The 16290-nt window shown below is 41.7% G+C and overlaps 1 protein-coding gene across 1 annotated transcript; it reads right to left on the bottom strand.

Moving 5' to 3' along the window:
• Positions 1-2275: 2275 nt before the first annotated feature.
• Positions 2276-12109, bottom strand: MS4A3 (membrane spanning 4-domains A3). Its single transcript, XM_084773056.1, has 7 exons — positions 11903-12109; positions 10450-10621; positions 9583-9720; positions 7719-7775; positions 5450-5608; positions 4117-4218; positions 2276-2532 (listed from the first exon to the last, which is right to left on the bottom strand). The coding sequence occupies exons 1-7, from the start codon at positions 11911-11913 to the stop codon at positions 2440-2442; spliced, it is 732 nt and encodes a 243-aa protein (XP_084629182.1). The 5' UTR covers positions 11914-12109; the 3' UTR covers positions 2276-2439.
• Between the last annotated feature and the right edge of the window lie 4181 nt (positions 12110-16290).

Genomic DNA, 16290 nt, shown 5'->3' with positions numbered 1-16290 from the left:
ATTTATAGGTTATTGATGGGAAGTAGGGCTGGGAGGTAACGATAGCTCAGAAGGTAGTTTCTGCCCAGCTCCAGTGTACAGGCATATTAAAATTCTAACACATGGCTGTGTCTTAAATTGGTATGATAGCAGGTTAAATAGTAACCACCAGAATCATTCTATGGGTTAATAGTAAACATTAATAGCCAAATATTTTCTACAATGCTTGAGGTAAGGAAATTTGTTGTTTTACAAAAAGTATAAATCATGCTTAAAAGTTAAATTGACCAGAGCAAGAGTTGGAGGAAACTTGAAAAATTAAAGGAAACAAACAAACAAACAGCAACAAAAATAGAAGTTATTCAATACAAAATATTGAGATAGTCTGTAAAGTGTTTGCTGAGCAAGCATTAAGACATAGTTTTAAGCCAAGCATGGCAGCATGCTCTGGTGCTCCCAACAGTGAAGAGAAGTCGACAGGCACATCCCTGGAGCTCCGTGGCCAGACAATTGATGAGCTTTACTTCCAGAGAGAGATCTTGTCTAATTTTTTTTAAGTGGATAGTGCCTGAGTAGGCTTGACACCTGGGATTGTCCCCTGACCTGAACACACTCACGTCATGAACTCATGAGACAGCAGATTCTAGATGCAAACTCCAGGGGTGGAAAAGTTAAAGTCAATTTCTTGGGCTAGAGAGATGGATCAGCTGTTAAAGGCTAGCTCACAACCAAAAATAAAGTCAATTTCTTTTTTTTTTTTCTCTAAATTTCTCATGTGTGTCCCTCAGCTTAACTACTAATCAACCTTAAGTCATTATCACCTAATGTCTTCTATTTCCAGTTGTATTTGAGTCACATGTTTTATTTTTTAAAAAGTCATAAAGCCTCCTTCTTAGTAAAGATGGACCCACACTAGAACCAAGCCATTGTCCAAGGAAATGCCATGGACCAATGCAATCGTCAATGTAGGACAACTCGGGGTGTGTTCCTGTGCTCCAAAGTGAGGCCAACTCCACCAGAATCTGAAGGTGGCTGTCAACTCAGGATGTAGAGAATACTAGTGAGAAAATCCCAGTGTCCTTGTATGTCCTTGTATGTAACATATTCTAATAAAGGATGCTTGAAGATATAGTCTAATAAAAGTAGATAGAAGTAAATTAATTTTAAAAAATGGCCATACAGATGGTAGTGGAACAATATGAATTTGAACCCCTTGTCCTTCACATATCTACTTTACAGTTTCCCAAGGTCCTTTGAAGAATAAAGCCACTAATACAACCACTGTGACTGGACACCTATGACTCCCAAAAGCTGATGGAAATAAAGCCCGAAGCTTAAGTTTCAAGAATAGTAAAGTGTAAATTAATCACAATGACTTTTTTTACTTGCTAAATTTGCACTACTGATGTCAGCCAAAATCAAGAAGCATTTCCCCCCCGCCCAGGCTGAGAAAAAAAAGCTGGCTCATTCTCCTTCTCATGTGTCTTAGTCAAGGTTTCTATTGCTGCGATGAAACACCATGACCAAAAAGCAAGTTGGAGAGGAAAGGGTTTGTTGGGCTTGCACTTCCAGATCACAGTCCATCATTGGAGGAAGTCAGGACAGGAACTCAAGCAGGCAGGAACCTAGAGGCAGGAGCTGATGCAGAGGCCATGCCGCGGCGCTGCTTACTGCCTTGCTCAGCCTGCTTTCTTACAGAACCCACGACCACCAGCCCAGGGATGGCGCCACCCACCAGGGGCTGGGTCTGCCCCCACTGATTGCTAATTGAGAAAATGCCTTACAGCTGGATCTCATGGAGGCATGTTTTCAGTTGAGTCTTTTTCCTCTTTGATGGCCCTAACTTGTGTCACATTGTCACACAAGGCCATCCAGTACACCACGAGGATGGCTACAATTTGGATTTTATGGAGAATTCACACAATATGGATTATAGCTGGGTGTGACTGCTCACACCTGTAATCTTAGCAGGTAAGAGGCGCTGAGGCAGGAGGATTGCGAGTATAAAATAACAAATCGAGTGTGCTTATGTGTGCCTATAATACTGAAACTTGGGGGATCTGAACTCAGGAATTCAAAGCCAGACTTGGCTACACAAATTGTTGGAAGCCAGCCTACAGGATACAAGACACTGTGCTTTTTAAAAAAAAAAAAAGAAAGAAAGAAAGAAAGAAAATTAAATATTGTATGTTTTTTTCATCCTTAAACCTCACACAGCCATAAAGCAAAGGGGGATTCAATTTCTAGAAACAGTTTGAAAGAATGACCATAGAAGTTGCAAATCCAAGAACACCTAAGGAAACATGTTTATTCGTCCAATCTAGAACATGCTAGAGGATTTACAGGGATTGGAGAAAGGAATGGGACACATGCCCAGTTTTCCCATGAATACTGCCAGGACAGAAGGGCTGCGTGTCATCTGTTCATGCTCTCCTGAGTTCTCACAGGAAGGTCTCAACTCTAGGTGACAAGAGGCTGAGTGCTCAGGTCCCCAGAATCACTTCCATCAGGAGGTGTTCCCGACTCCACAGAATGAGGAGGTGAAGAAATGTCCTGGAAAATGAGTCATTGGTTGTCAGGAAGATGATCCTCATCTCCCCTCTCCACTCCATCCTTTCCTATCACCATCATGACCACTACCACAGATGCACAGACATCCCTCACTGATGGTTACCCTGTTAAACACTGAATTACAATTATATGCATATGTATCAAGAGACAAGAGATCATTTCTGTGGGCTGCTGCTACATATGTGGCTGCAGAACCAAATGTGGAGATTGTGGGGGTGGGGTGGGGTCAAATGCATAACTACCCAAGGTGTTCCTGGCCATGTTTGCCCCTGTTGAATTGCACGCACTGTGCTGCTGCCACATCACAAAACAGCAGTGAACACCGCTCAGAGTGGATACTACTTGTATGCTATGAATGCCAGCAACCTCTCTTTAAAAGCACAACTGTAGTGGTGTAACTACAGAAACCAAATAGCTGTAATATTTTCTGCTATCCCTCCTTAGCCTGTAAGCATCAAATTAGCATGCCTTTGATTTGTTTCTGCTAAGAGTGTTTGATTTTAAAGATTGCTGTTTGGATTGTTGACTTGAGTTTCGTAATATGTCGTTCAGTGAATTTTGGCCTGGGATTAAGACAAAATTTCCAGCATTTTTTCAAAATGGCCGTAAACATACTAAACATATTTCTTTTGTTTTATGCTATATGTTAATGCAGAGTACTATTCTCAGCCTTGAAAGTATAAAATCAGAGTATCAGTCAATTTTCAGAGCTGTGAAGATGATGCTCCATCCTGCAGCATCCAGTATTTAGCCAAGATTTAATGATGAAAAAATAAACAAGCATATTCATTTCAATAATATGAAAATTTGTTTTGTATTTAATAGGTGGCAAAATTATGTATCAACAAATTTTTAAATACCTTTATAACTTATAATTTATAAATATTTTATCTTTATTATTTTTATTTTTATTTATTCTTCTCTCACACAGTACATCCCACCTGCAGTTTCCCCTTCCCGCACTCCTCACAGCTCACACTCTCCATCTCCCCTCTCCCCCAGATCCACTGTTCCTCCCTTTCCCTTCAGTTAGGAGCTCCCAGGGATAGCAACCAAACACAGCATAACAACATGCAATAAGCCTCAGCACGAACCCTCTTATCAAGGCTAGATGAGGCAACCGACTAGGAGGAAAAAGGCCCCAAGATCAGGCAAAAGAGTCAGATACCCCAATTTCCACTGTTAAGTGTCCCAGTAGGGCTATATAAAGCTTGTCTGTGGGCAAAAAAAGAACTGCAAGTAGAAAAAAATATTTAAGAAACTGAATTAGAAGATCTAAATATCTAGTAAGAATCTGTGGTCATCCTGAACCATACATCTCAAAAGTAGAAAGTTACAAGAAAATAATTTTAAAAATAAATTTAATTGCATTAAAATGTATATTAATATATAGCTTGCTTTTTGAAATATGAATCCTTTCCAGTCTTACTTTATTGATCAAATAATTTCCCAGAACCCTACAAATCTTAACCATACAAAAGTTTCTTATTCTAGAAGTTGGAAGTAACTTCAGCCACTTTGGGATTTACAGGTGACAGAACTTGCTCATCATTCACACAGACTCACCTCTCTCGAGCTACAGACATTTTCTAGGCACCACATGGCTGAGACAGAAATGGTCACGGCCAGCTCCAGCAGGGTGAGAATCAGCATCAGAGACACCAGGCCCTAGGGAAAGGATGACTCAGAAGCAATGGAAACATTCGAGGGGCGGAGAGGGGAGATTGTCAGCAGGAAACCAGACTGAAAAACCCTCAAAAGAAAATAAAGTGAGACACACGGGTTCTTAAGAAGGGATCCAGCATCAATCCAAAACCATGAAACTCTGGTCCTTGGATAAAGACATATGTTATTTCTAGATTGGCCTATGTGGACTGGTCAAGGGGAGAAGAAATCATAGAAGAAAACTTCTGACATCATCACTAGCAGTTATCAATGTAATAAATTACAGAAATGAATACACCAATTAGTAAAAGAGATAAAAATTATCCATCCATGAATTCACCTACTGGATTCAGGGGGAAGGTGTAAGCATTTGCATTAGGCCTATAGACCAAACCACAATACTGGGAGAAACAGCACATTGGCCCAGAAAACTACCTTTCCCCCTTTGCTGAGTGCCTAGAAGAACTACATGATCAAATTTCTATGGGGGAAAAATACTACTTAATCCAGGTAAAAATAGACACAGATAAATACAAATTTAGGTGATTAAAAATATAATAAAAGAAGGACTAGAGAGATGTCTCAGTAGTTAAAAGCATCTGTTGGTCTTGCACAGAACCCAGGTTCAGTTCCCAGCACCAATATGGTTTATCATACTTATCTGTAGCTCCAGTTCCAGGAGACTCAATACCCTCTTCTGACTTCCTCAGGCACTGAGCACATACACAGTGCACATACATGTATACATGATGCAGGGAATATAGGCAACATAATCACATAGTCATACAAAATCTAACCTAGATAGATAGATAGATAGAGCTAGTTGATAAAGTAGGTGGCTAATATGCACAAACATTCCAGATTGCAGAATAAGTTGTGTGTTCCTGAAGTTTGTTTTACCAAACAAATTATACATGAAATAAATCAATGTATTTTCTCTGGACAGTATTATAGATATTAGTAATAATACAACATGATAGCTAAGCACTGTTTTCACTACCTATCAAATATTAATATACTGACTTGTATAGCAATCCACTAGGTTGTTGCTCCCATTATTATCTTTATTTCAAAGATAAGAAAATTAAAATATAGACAGATTGTTTTAGGTGTCCTTCATTACAAAACTAATGAACAGCAAAGCCAACATTCAAGGTAACATAGTGTACAACGTACTGTTTTTCTGTGTATTTTGAATGGTTTGAAACATGTTATTAACAGTTTTAAAACCTACATTTGATGAGGAACCCAGGTAAATGCATAAGTCGAGTAACTGTGAAGACTGGCAGTCCTTGAATGCCTGGTTACTGAGTGCCAAGTGTACAGAAAGGAAAGCAGTCCCAACAAATGCAATTGTTGCACTGGCAATGTTCATCCCAAAACTGTTCTGCATCTAAAAAAAAAACAAAAACAAAAAAACAAAATGAAACAAAACAAAAAAAAAAAAGCCCATTACTATACATAGAATGTCCTTTGACCCCTTGGCAACATTCCACTTAAAGAAGCATCTATTTACACACCCAACACTGTTTCAGATGCAGGGCAATCTGCAATGAACAAAGATTCCCTGGTTGCACAAGGAGCATACAATGTAGCAGGAAGACAAAGAAGAACTTAGGATACACAGCTCAATTGGAAGCATGCAGGAAGCCCCAGGATCAGTCTTTAACACTGCATAAACTGTGGGGCGGGGAGGGGGGGGAGGGGTTGCTGAGGATGCCTATAATTCCAGAACTCTATGGGTGATGGCAGAGATTACCATTGAAAGGTAGCCTATAATATATGAGACCCTATTTCACCTTTTGTAAAACAAAGAAAACCATACAAACACTAGTATAAATTATGACATTTTTTAAAGGAACTAATAATTGAGACTAATAGAATAGCTTAACAAAAATAGAAATCTCAAGAAAGGGGTGGAGGTTTGTGACATTAAGTAATAGTAACATATGGAGACAGGAATAAGTAACTGTTTCCCTAGATGGTCTAGAGGAAGTCTGGATAAAGAAAACAGTTTAAGCTTTCTGAGCCAATATTGCTCCCCTGAGCATGGTGAACATTCCTAAGAAGTGCTGGACATCTTGCAAGAAATGAGGCAAGCACCAACCCCACAAAGTGATACAGTAGACGATGAGCAAGGATTCTTTGCATGCTCAAGGACAGCAGCATTGTGACTAGAAACAGAGTGGCTATGGTGGGCAGATTAAGTCTGTTTTCTGGGATAGGGGGCGGGGGGAACTAAAACTACAAAGAAGATTGTGCTGGGACCTGGACACATTAAGCCCAAGTGCAGATCCAAGAGAATGCTGGCTATTAAGAGATGCAAGCAGCCGGGCGTGGTGGTGCACGCCTTTAATCCCAGCACTCGGGAGGCAGAGGCAAGCTGATCGCTGTGAGTTCAAGGTCAGCCTGGTCTACAAAGAGAGTCCAGGACAGCCAAGGCTACACAGAGAGACCCTGTCTCGCAAAAAAAAAAAAAAACAAACAAACAAACAAAGAGATGCAAGCACTTTGAACTGGGAGGCGATAAGGGAGAAAGGGCCAAGTGATCCAGTTCTAAGCTGATGCTGTTATAAAGACAATAAATCATGAGCTTTGATTCACCTTGTTTGATCGTAGTTAATCTTTGCGGTAGGAATAAAGCTATCAAGAAAAAAAGAAAGAAAGAAAAAAAAAAGAAAAAGAAGACAGTTCAAAGTCCCTGAGGCCACAGTGTTCCCAGGAAGCAAGGGAGCCAAGATGAATAAGATTAGGAAACAGAATAAGTCAGAATTAATGGAGAGATATATTATGTAAAGCCCTGTGATTCATGAAAAAAAAAAAAGGCCAGTTCTAATTCTGAGAAAGATACATATTAGAGTGATGGATTTATATACTGGAAAAGGACATGGGACTAGAACTCGCAAGTAGGAGAATCAGCTTTAAAGAAAGTTAGTGAGTTCCTCTATGGTAAAGACTCCAGGGAAACACACTGGGGCAGGACTAGTGCACACAGCAGATGGTGTGTGTGTGTGTGTGTGTGTGTGTGTCTGTGTGTCTGTGTGTCTGTGTGTGTCTGTGTGTGTCCGTGTGTGTCTGTGTTGTGTGTAAGTCTCTCCATGGCTTTAGTTTCTCAGAACAGGAAGTAAGCCCATCATCAGGGAGTGGGAAGAGAGAAAGATTGACGTTTGAGAATGGAATACTCTGAGGAAAAGGCCCTGAAGCGGGGAAGGAAACTGAACAGAACAGGGTTAAATTGCTAGATAACTCAGAGGGCACATAATGGAGAGTTAGAAATTTTGTAATGAGTAACTAAAATGATGGAAATTTTTATTTTCAATTTTGTAGGTAGTGGTGAAAGACTAAGAATAATTTGTTAAACCTGAAAACCCACAAAACTCTTGCTCATCAGATGAGAACTGGTCCCTCCACTGGACTCACCAACCTCTTCTTTCCTACTGTTGGTGGGTAAGTTATTGCTGCTCCCCTGGCCACAGAGAAAAAGAGGAAGAATGAGACCTTACCAGCATTCTTGTGGGTTTTCTCCCTGCTGCAACAGTCAAGGATCCTGAGCCAATAAACTGTTGAAAATAGGAAGTAGGGCAGATAAAGGGACATTTTAGTCTTGACCACTTTGTCCTGGGCAGTCCCCTCACAGCAACCATCAGTAGAAGTTACACACATCCCTTTGTTCAAGTCACACAAAGGTACACTTCACATTACGCATTACTTTATGTGACTGAAATTTTTAAGTGGTTTACATTCTGCGTAACTCATCGTGAATTTGTTTTCTTTAGGCCCAGCTTGTACTGGATTTATGTGTGGACATAAACAATGAAATGCTGTTGTTATGCTCGTATTCACATTAATATAAGTGATGTATGTTTAAAATTCTCATACCACTGGCCATGCTTCAGATATATCTGACTTATTGGTCTAAATGCTTCGAAAGAGCACTTGTAAATCCAAATGCCCTCCTTGGTATTCTCCAGTTTTTAAATCTTCATTTTCATGTGCTATGATTCCTATGACTCTAATTTGGGTAAATTGCATTTTCTACATATTCATGATTTTCTGATTTTTTTTTCATATTTTACGTTGATAAGATTTTACAAATCTTAACAGGTTAGCCAATCTTGGGGAAAAAAAAGAAAGGCACCGACTTTGAGTTCTCTCTCAGGTAGCAAAGATTATCACAAGTCTTCCCATCACTGTACTTTGTGAATGAGCGCCTTTGTTTAATACCAGCTCCATCTCATAGCCATCCCAGGATCCTGGGTATATCACTAAGGCTTTTCACCCCAGCTTCTTTTCCCATCTAACAGCATATCCCCATAGTAATATCACCTACTAACAGTTGTGTTGTACTAAAATAAATGATACATAAAAGGGAGTATATGTTTACCCAAGTTACAGAAAGCATACAAATTAATGATAATATACATCTCTCATTTGATTTCAGAGATCCCAAAAGAAGATCCTTTTGCTATTTCTGATATCCTAGCAAGCGTGGGAGCAAAAGTCTGTGTCTAATCTTCTAAACCACATCCTTGATAGGGTTGTAAAAGATGAAGCAACAGAAAGGACTGTATAGTGGGTACACAGCAGGAGCGTTCATGGGTCCCGAAGTTGATCGCTACAAAGGCAGACATGGGGAACAGGCCATATACCTTGGAATGGCCCTGAAAGTGTACTGGAGCCAGCGAAAAGCTTCTAGAATTGGAACCACTGATAAAATCTTCAGGTAATGCTAAAGCGAACAAAATGCCAGCTCCCTGTCCCTCCCTCTTTTAAATTTTACTTTATGTATGTGACCTGCACGTGTGCCTCTATACACATGTGCAGTGCCCACAGAGGTCAGAAGAGGGCGTCAGATCTAAAACTGGAGATACAAACAGTTGTAAGCCTCTATGTGTGTGCTGGAGATTGAAGCTGAGTCCTCTAGGAGAACAGTCTTATCTGCTAAGCCATCTTTTTTATTCCCCTTCCATTTTTAAATAAACTAATTTCACTTCGTAAAAAATAAAATAAAATAAAACCCAACACTTCTGGAACACCTGAAACATTTCGTTTCTGTCTTTTCTAAAACAAAGAGCATAAAATTCTTCACTCGGGTTGTCAAGATTGATTATGCAGAACAATTCAGGAATATTTCAGAGTTCAGCTCTTCCATCAGAATTTTATTGTAACTCTCTCAGAATTTCAGGAATGTCAGATTCAAAGTAGATGCTTTCCGCACTGAACTGAAAATGTGTAGTCTTTTATCAGACTGCGAACTAATGCTGACCCTCAATCTTCAATGAACATACAAAGAACATTTTCATATACTGCGGCACGCTAGCAGTGCCGGGTAAGCGATGGCCTGTGGCTGAGGGGGTGAATACTCACAAACACGGCACCCCAGAGTGGGTAGCCTGTATAGAAGGTGAAGAAGAAGAAATGCCTGAAGTGGTGGGACAAGTATTGTAAACAACCCAAAAACACACCCAGAGCCAGAATCAGAATTCCAGTCAGGATCTGGATGGCCTGTAAGGAGATAATAATAATAATAATAATAATAATAATAATAATAATAATAATAATAATAATAATAATAATAATAAATAAAAGGCACAATATTAACAATATTATTTTTATTTTCTTTAGAAAGGAGGTATCATGGCTTTAAGTGGTTGAAGATCCCCAGCACCATAGGAAAAAGAAAAGAAAGAAGGGGATGGGAAGGAGAGAGGAGAAGAGACAGCAGGAGAGGGGAGGGGAGGGGAAAGGAAGGGGGAAACAGAAGAAGGAAGGAGGGAAGGGAGGAAAAGGACGGAAGAGGAGGGAGGGAGGGAAGGGGAGGGGAGGGGAGGGGGGAGGGGAGGGAGGGAAGGAAAGGAAAGGGGAGGGAAGGGGAGGGGAGGGAAGGGAAGGGGAGGGGAGGGAAGGGAAGGGGAGGGGAGGGAAGGGAAGGGAAGGGGAGGGAAGGGAAGGGAAGGGAAGGGAACGGAACGGAAAGGAAGGGAACGGAAGGGAAGGGAAGGGAAGTTCACAGAACTCAACCTTCTGCTACAAGTGGTCAGAAAGCACCAAGAAACAATGAAGAGCCTTGGAATAAACTCCCGAAGGTTTGCTGGGATGTTCTACCTTATGAGAGACCCATTCTCCATTTCCACTCATAACGCAGAAGTTTCTCCTTGGGACATACAGGAGGGGATCCGTGTAATCTTTTGTTCCTTCTCTCATAAGCCAACTTTGTAACAAAGGTCGACTTACCCCAAGGGCTTGCAGTGCTCCTCTGTGAACATCATGTGATTCATCCAAGAGCCGAGAAACAGAACCATCAACCTCCTCTGGCTTCATGTGGCTGCCTGCTGGGGTACCACCTGCTGAGGTCCCCAGTCCTGTGTTATCAAATTCCTGGGAGGCCATTTGGGACTGCTTGTGGCTGTTATGGGAAAGAACCCAGAGGCCTGATGCTTCCTTCAACCACTTTCTAACAATGTTTTTCGGTGTAACAGTTTTGCCCATGCATCAAGGTTACTCTCTTGAGGAGCGCCTGAGTGGCAGGAGTCACAGCCGAACTGCTCCCTTCACAAAGCAAGCCCTCCCTCCTTCCCCACTACAGCTTGGCCTGGATACCGCCAAAATCCCAGCCCATGAGTCAAACTTGAAAGAAACTCCTTTTAGTCTTAGCCCTGTGTGAATGGTGAACCCTTTCTGGCTGCTCTGGGAATCCCCTCAGCACCCCTTTAACACCCCCTTTCTAACAGTCTGAGCTTCAATCTTAAAGGTGCCTGTGTCTCTCTGTGTGCTCGCCATCGCTGCTCTACTGTCTTGCTGTTTCACAGTTGGGACCCAGCTAACCCATACTTCAGAAATAGCCATGTCTAAGAATAATAATAGAAAAGCCATCAGCAGGCAGCAGGTCTTTTCATGCTAAAAAAACAAACAAACAAACAAACAACAACAACAACAAAAAAAACACCACAACTTTGGAGGGCAAAATAGTTTGACCTTTTTAGAAAGAATCAAAGATGAGGTTCAGCCTTCAGGTAGATCAAACCATGCTCTATAAACTGGTCATTTTGGCTTTTCTTTTAAAAATCAAGAAAATGTAGGCTTCCTGGCATGTTATTAAGTACTTCACCCCCCTCGCTCTGAGAAGCACATGTTCTTCCTGGTGTTTTATTCACATCAACCAATTCTGTTCTCAGAACAGCCACTGGGACCTGGATTGCCGTTATGACCCTTTCAATTTCACAGATGAGGAACTTAAGAAAAATAGCATCCCCAGGTCCACCAGAGAAGCTACGTGTCAAAATCTGCCTCTAGTTATCACTACCCTCTTCTGCTAAGCAGGAACTGTCTCACCAAACCTTGTTCATACTTCAGGAATTCCCAGACCACCTCTCATAGCCAGAAACTCAGAGGCAGCCTCTTAATATATCAAAGTGTGTGTGTCTGTGTGTGTGTCTGTGTGTGTGTGATATTTGTCTATCCACGTCTAGATTTTCCTAATAAATAGCTATATTATGCCAAGAATAACAGCACCAGGGTAACATCAGCATGCTAAGGGCAATCATTCACACAGCTAAAAATTCCAAATCTCCACCAAGCAACCAAACAGAAGACTTTTAGGCATCCCAAGAGGGCCATAGGGAGGCATCTTTAGCCAACAAAAAAACGAAAGGAGGAATCCTATGGAGAAGGAGTCTGTAGGGTTTACCTTGGAAGCATCAAGCTTTGATAGCATCCGTTCCCTGCAAGTCCATCTCAGTACAGAAAAGGAGACAGTCCGCAGCGATCACCAGACTCTGTCCCCCAAACCAGCAATCTCTCCTTCCTCAGGCTTAACGGATCTTCCCGTTGTGCAACTCCTCGGCAGAGCCAGTGGAAGTGTTTTTGCTGGCTGCCTGGAAGGTGTGCTAACAACCCGTCCACTTCCCCAAGTGTACCCATAAAGAAGGAAGCTGGTATCAGGAGCCACCATCTTCTGGCTCTAAGTTGTTGCTTCACACACTATTGGAGCAAAAAATAAGAGTAAGCAATATGGGTAGGCCAGTGGGAAGCTATCATGGAATGGGAGAAGAATAGGTCTAGCTATGTAATAAAAGGTGAAGCCATGCAGAATAAATAGTGTTGGAAAGAGGGACATCATATTGTAGCCACTAAGGTAGTATGTTTACATAACGCACCGGCAATGTTGCTAAAAATTGTTTTTACGTGCATGATAATGTTTAGTCTCCTCAGGCCGAGCAAGGTTAATTCACTTGTCATAAATTAAGATAATGGTAATTTAAATACATTACGGCTACTATATATCAACTGCTGCCTGCTGTTCAATTTGCTTCATGTGCATCTATTTCTTCTACCCTCAGGATAACCCAAGACCTAGATACCACTACTAAACCAATGTGATGCAAGATAAAACTGGCATAGAAAAGACAATCAGATTCCCTCATATTTAAGCAGCTCTATTAGTCCAGTGTCTGATGGAATAAGACAATACCACTGACAGAGTGAGTTATAAAGAATAAAAGCTTATTTCCCTCATGGTCATAGAAGCTGAGAAGTCCAGTGCTGGACCACTGGCACCTGCTGAGGGCCATCATGCACAGTAGGAACAGTGGAGAGTACAGCAAAGAAAGTCAGGGTGAATGATCATAATTAATCATTTAGGATCATCTGGGAGGTGTGGTATAACTCTGGTTATTCCTGTGAGAGAGTTTAACTCGGAAGACGAATCCTGATCGTGAGACTCAACATCCCAATGGCTAAGACCCTGGACTGGAGGAAAAAGAAGAAAGTGAGCTGAGTGCTAGCGTTCATCTCTCTCTGGGGCCTGACTGCAGAAAGTGTGACCAGCTGTACTGCACTCCTGCAGTCACAGCCAGAGCAGCCCTTGTCCCTACACTATATTTGGCACTTCACCTTCAAATTGTGAACAGAAGTAAAACTTTACTTTCCTACGTTGCTTTTGTCTGGTATTTTTGTCACAGCAATAAGAAAAAATGAATAGAGAGGCCAAACGCCATTCTCTATTAGGAACCTAACTCTAACTATATCCCACTCCCCACGATAATGGTGATCGTGACACCATCCCATGCTCCATGTTCTAGGAGGGCTAAGGTACTTGACAGTCCTCCACTGTCTTGCCTCAACCCACTGTACCCCAATGGCTTTGGAGGATCATTTGAGGCTTCAGGTCTCCCAGGTTGGGACCCCACGCCTGCTGCCCTCCAAAGCTGAAACACGGTTTTTCTATGGTAGGAATGGCTTGTGAGCATAGTACAATCTCTGGGAGGGTTTTACTCCTACAACAAATCTTTGCCCAGGCATCTAAAATGTCTGAATTATCCACGGCTGGAACATGTGAGAAGTGCTGTTCTAGAACACTAGGAGCAAAGGACTAGGGGCTCTGTCGGGGAGCATCTGGAGGCCATCCTGTGTCCATCTCCCCAGGGAAGTCTGCTCCAAAGTCCTCCTTGGGCTTTTCTCCCAGCGTCTTTGATCACCTCTCTATGCTAATCTCAGTTAGCTGCACACACGGCTTTGCATTCTTCACCCGGCCACTCTGGAAATATTTTCAACTCTTTCCATTTTGTTTTTCTTTATCACAAAGTCCACCTTGAGCTCTTTTCCTCCTGGATCTCACTGCTGTTGAAATGATCACACAGCAGTTGGAATAGGCTTGAATTCCACATTCTATGAAGTCCTAGGGTATAATCATAGCTCCTTTCTGTATGAGACTCCGGGTGGCGTATAGCTCAAGCTGGCCCCAGACTCACTGCGTTGCTAAGGATAACCTTGCACTTCCGAGCCTGCTCCCTTGCCAGGTTCTCATATTGTAGGCGTGCATCTTTATAATTGGGTTACACAACGCTGGGCGTGAAGGCCTGAGCTTTGTGCATAGTAAGCAAGCACTCTACCAAAGACGGCATACAGCCAGCCTATGCACGGAGTCCTACCAACTTCCTTGCAGCTTTGTAACAAAGACAAACTTGACTCTAGTTTTCCAGCCCCTACTCCTCCTCCCTACAGTCTCATCAGAAACGCCTGTTACACCCACATTACTGTTAGGATTCTCAGTGATATCAAGAAAGGGGAAGGTGGAGAGTCTGTGGAAGAGAAAAAGAATGAAAAAGGAGGTCCTAGTCTTAAAATCCAGATCGTAAGTGGGACAGAATACATAAAAAAAGGAATAGGTAAAGACACAACTGAAAGAGAGTTTGAAGATGAGAGTGTGGGTATAAGGCAAGCAGAGACTCAGAAGTCACTCTGCAGTCAGGGCTGACTCCTGAGCCCAGAGCCAAGTGCAGGGACAGCAGAGAGTAGACCTACAGAGAAGCCACAAGGAGTTTGCGGAAAGGGTGGTGGTAAAAAGGCACACACGTCCCACCTCGACTCCTGCTGCATCACCACCACTCATGTACTGTTTTAACAAAAGCTATTGCAGATGGAGTATCACAAAAGGAGAGAGAGAGAGAGAGAGAGAGAGAGAGAGAGAGAGAGAGAGAGAGAGAGAGAGAGAGAGACTGGAACATATATTAGGGAAAGAAGGAAGAAACATAAGTGGAACAAAATTGACCTAAGATTTTTCTTTTTTTTTTTTTTTTACTTTTTTTTCTCCTTTATTAATTTATTCTTGTTACATCTCAATGGTTATCCCATCCCTTGTATCCTCCCATTCTTCCCTCCCTCCTCTTTTCCTCTTATTCCCCTCCCCTATGACTGTTCCTGAGGGGGATTACCTCCCCCTGTATATGCTCATAGGGTATCAAGTCTCTTCTTGGTAACCTGCTGTCCTTCCTCTGAGTGCCACCAGGTCTCCCCCTCCAGGGGACATGGTCAAAGGTGAGGCACCAGAGATTTTTCTTTTAATTTAGAGCTGAAAGGTCATAAAGGGAACTTGAGGTTTCAGTTGTCTTATTTGTAAATTGAAAACTGGAGCACCTATTTCAACAAGCAGTTCAACATTCAAAGTACAGAATGCATTTAAAGCTCTTAAGTCACACAGAGTGATATTTTATAGATCAAAAAAGGCACCTTCATATGCTTTCAACCAGCACATATTTCTCTAATAGAAAAACTACAGCCATGATAATAGAGGGGGTTAAATAGTTGGTAAAATGAAGAGGGAAACTGGATTTTTTTTTCCTGGCTCATCCTTAAGTGTCCATGTGCCTTTAAGACACATTGCTTCCCCACCTGAGTCTAACCAACTGGACTGAGAGATCAAACATCAGGATGTTTTACAGTCATCTTCCTGAAGCCCAGCTGCTCCAGCACTGTTCATCTTATACCCAAAGAATGCTGAAGAAAGTTGTACTGCCCCATCGATTAGTCGGCTTTTCTGTTGCCATGATAAACTGCTCGAGAAACATACTTGAAGGAAGATATATTTTGTCTCAGAGTTTCACAGACATTAACCCATACTCACATGCTGTTGTGCTCATGGGCTTACGCTTGAGGCCAGACTCTTGTTGAGAGGAAAAAGGCAGAAGTATTTGATGATAATTAATCCTCCAGTGGACCACCCCCATGGGACAAGCCATGCCTGCCCAACTCAGTCAATTGTTTCTGACACAGAGGAAAGAGTACAGAAGGACAGAAGATATCTGACATCAGACTTCAATAGTGAGAGTATTTACTTAAATCCAAACTGTGAGTTGAATTTCTTTCTAGATTAGTTATCTTGAGTATGTTGTCACCTTAAATTACTCTTAAAATGCATTTTTTTAATTAGGACACTAAACAAATTAAAGTATCTGAAAACAAGAGAATGTTTATCTTTCCTGGGAGTTAGCATGTTAAAATTTTAACTAGGCCCAAAATTTCTATTCTGACACATTAATGCACCTATCCCTGTTTGTTATTCTTACTGAAAACACTTAGAACATATTTATATTAGATCAAAACATGTGGGCTGGGAGGATGGAGAAGCAGTTAAAGGTACCTACCACCTCTCCTGACACTTGAGTTCCATCCCTGGGATTCACATGGTTGAAGAAGAGAATCAATCAATTGCCACAAGTTGTTTTCTGCCCTCTACACATGCATTATGGTACACACACACACACACACACAACAACAACAACAACAACAACAACAACA

The sequence above is a fragment of the Acomys minous genome, assembly GCF_964271855.1.
Source record: "Acomys minous genome assembly, chromosome: 2".
NCBI classification, from domain to species: Eukaryota; Metazoa; Chordata; class Mammalia; order Rodentia; family Muridae; genus Acomys; species Acomys minous.
Note: the sequence above shows the minus strand (reverse complement) of the source record. Positions and strands in the feature narration are given on the sequence as shown.

Bases quoted from the DNA above. Each gene is read 5' to 3' on its own strand.
- MS4A3 (XM_084773056.1), bottom strand. The intron at 9,721-10,449 runs GTAAGTCGACCT...ATCTCCTTACAG, and splicing joins GAGCACTGCAAGCCCTTGGG to GCCATCCAGATCCTGACTGG. The intron at 4,219-5,449 runs GTAGGTTTTAAA...TCCTTTCCCTAG, and splicing joins ACCTGGGTTCCTCATCAAAT to GGCCTGGTGTCTCTGATGCT.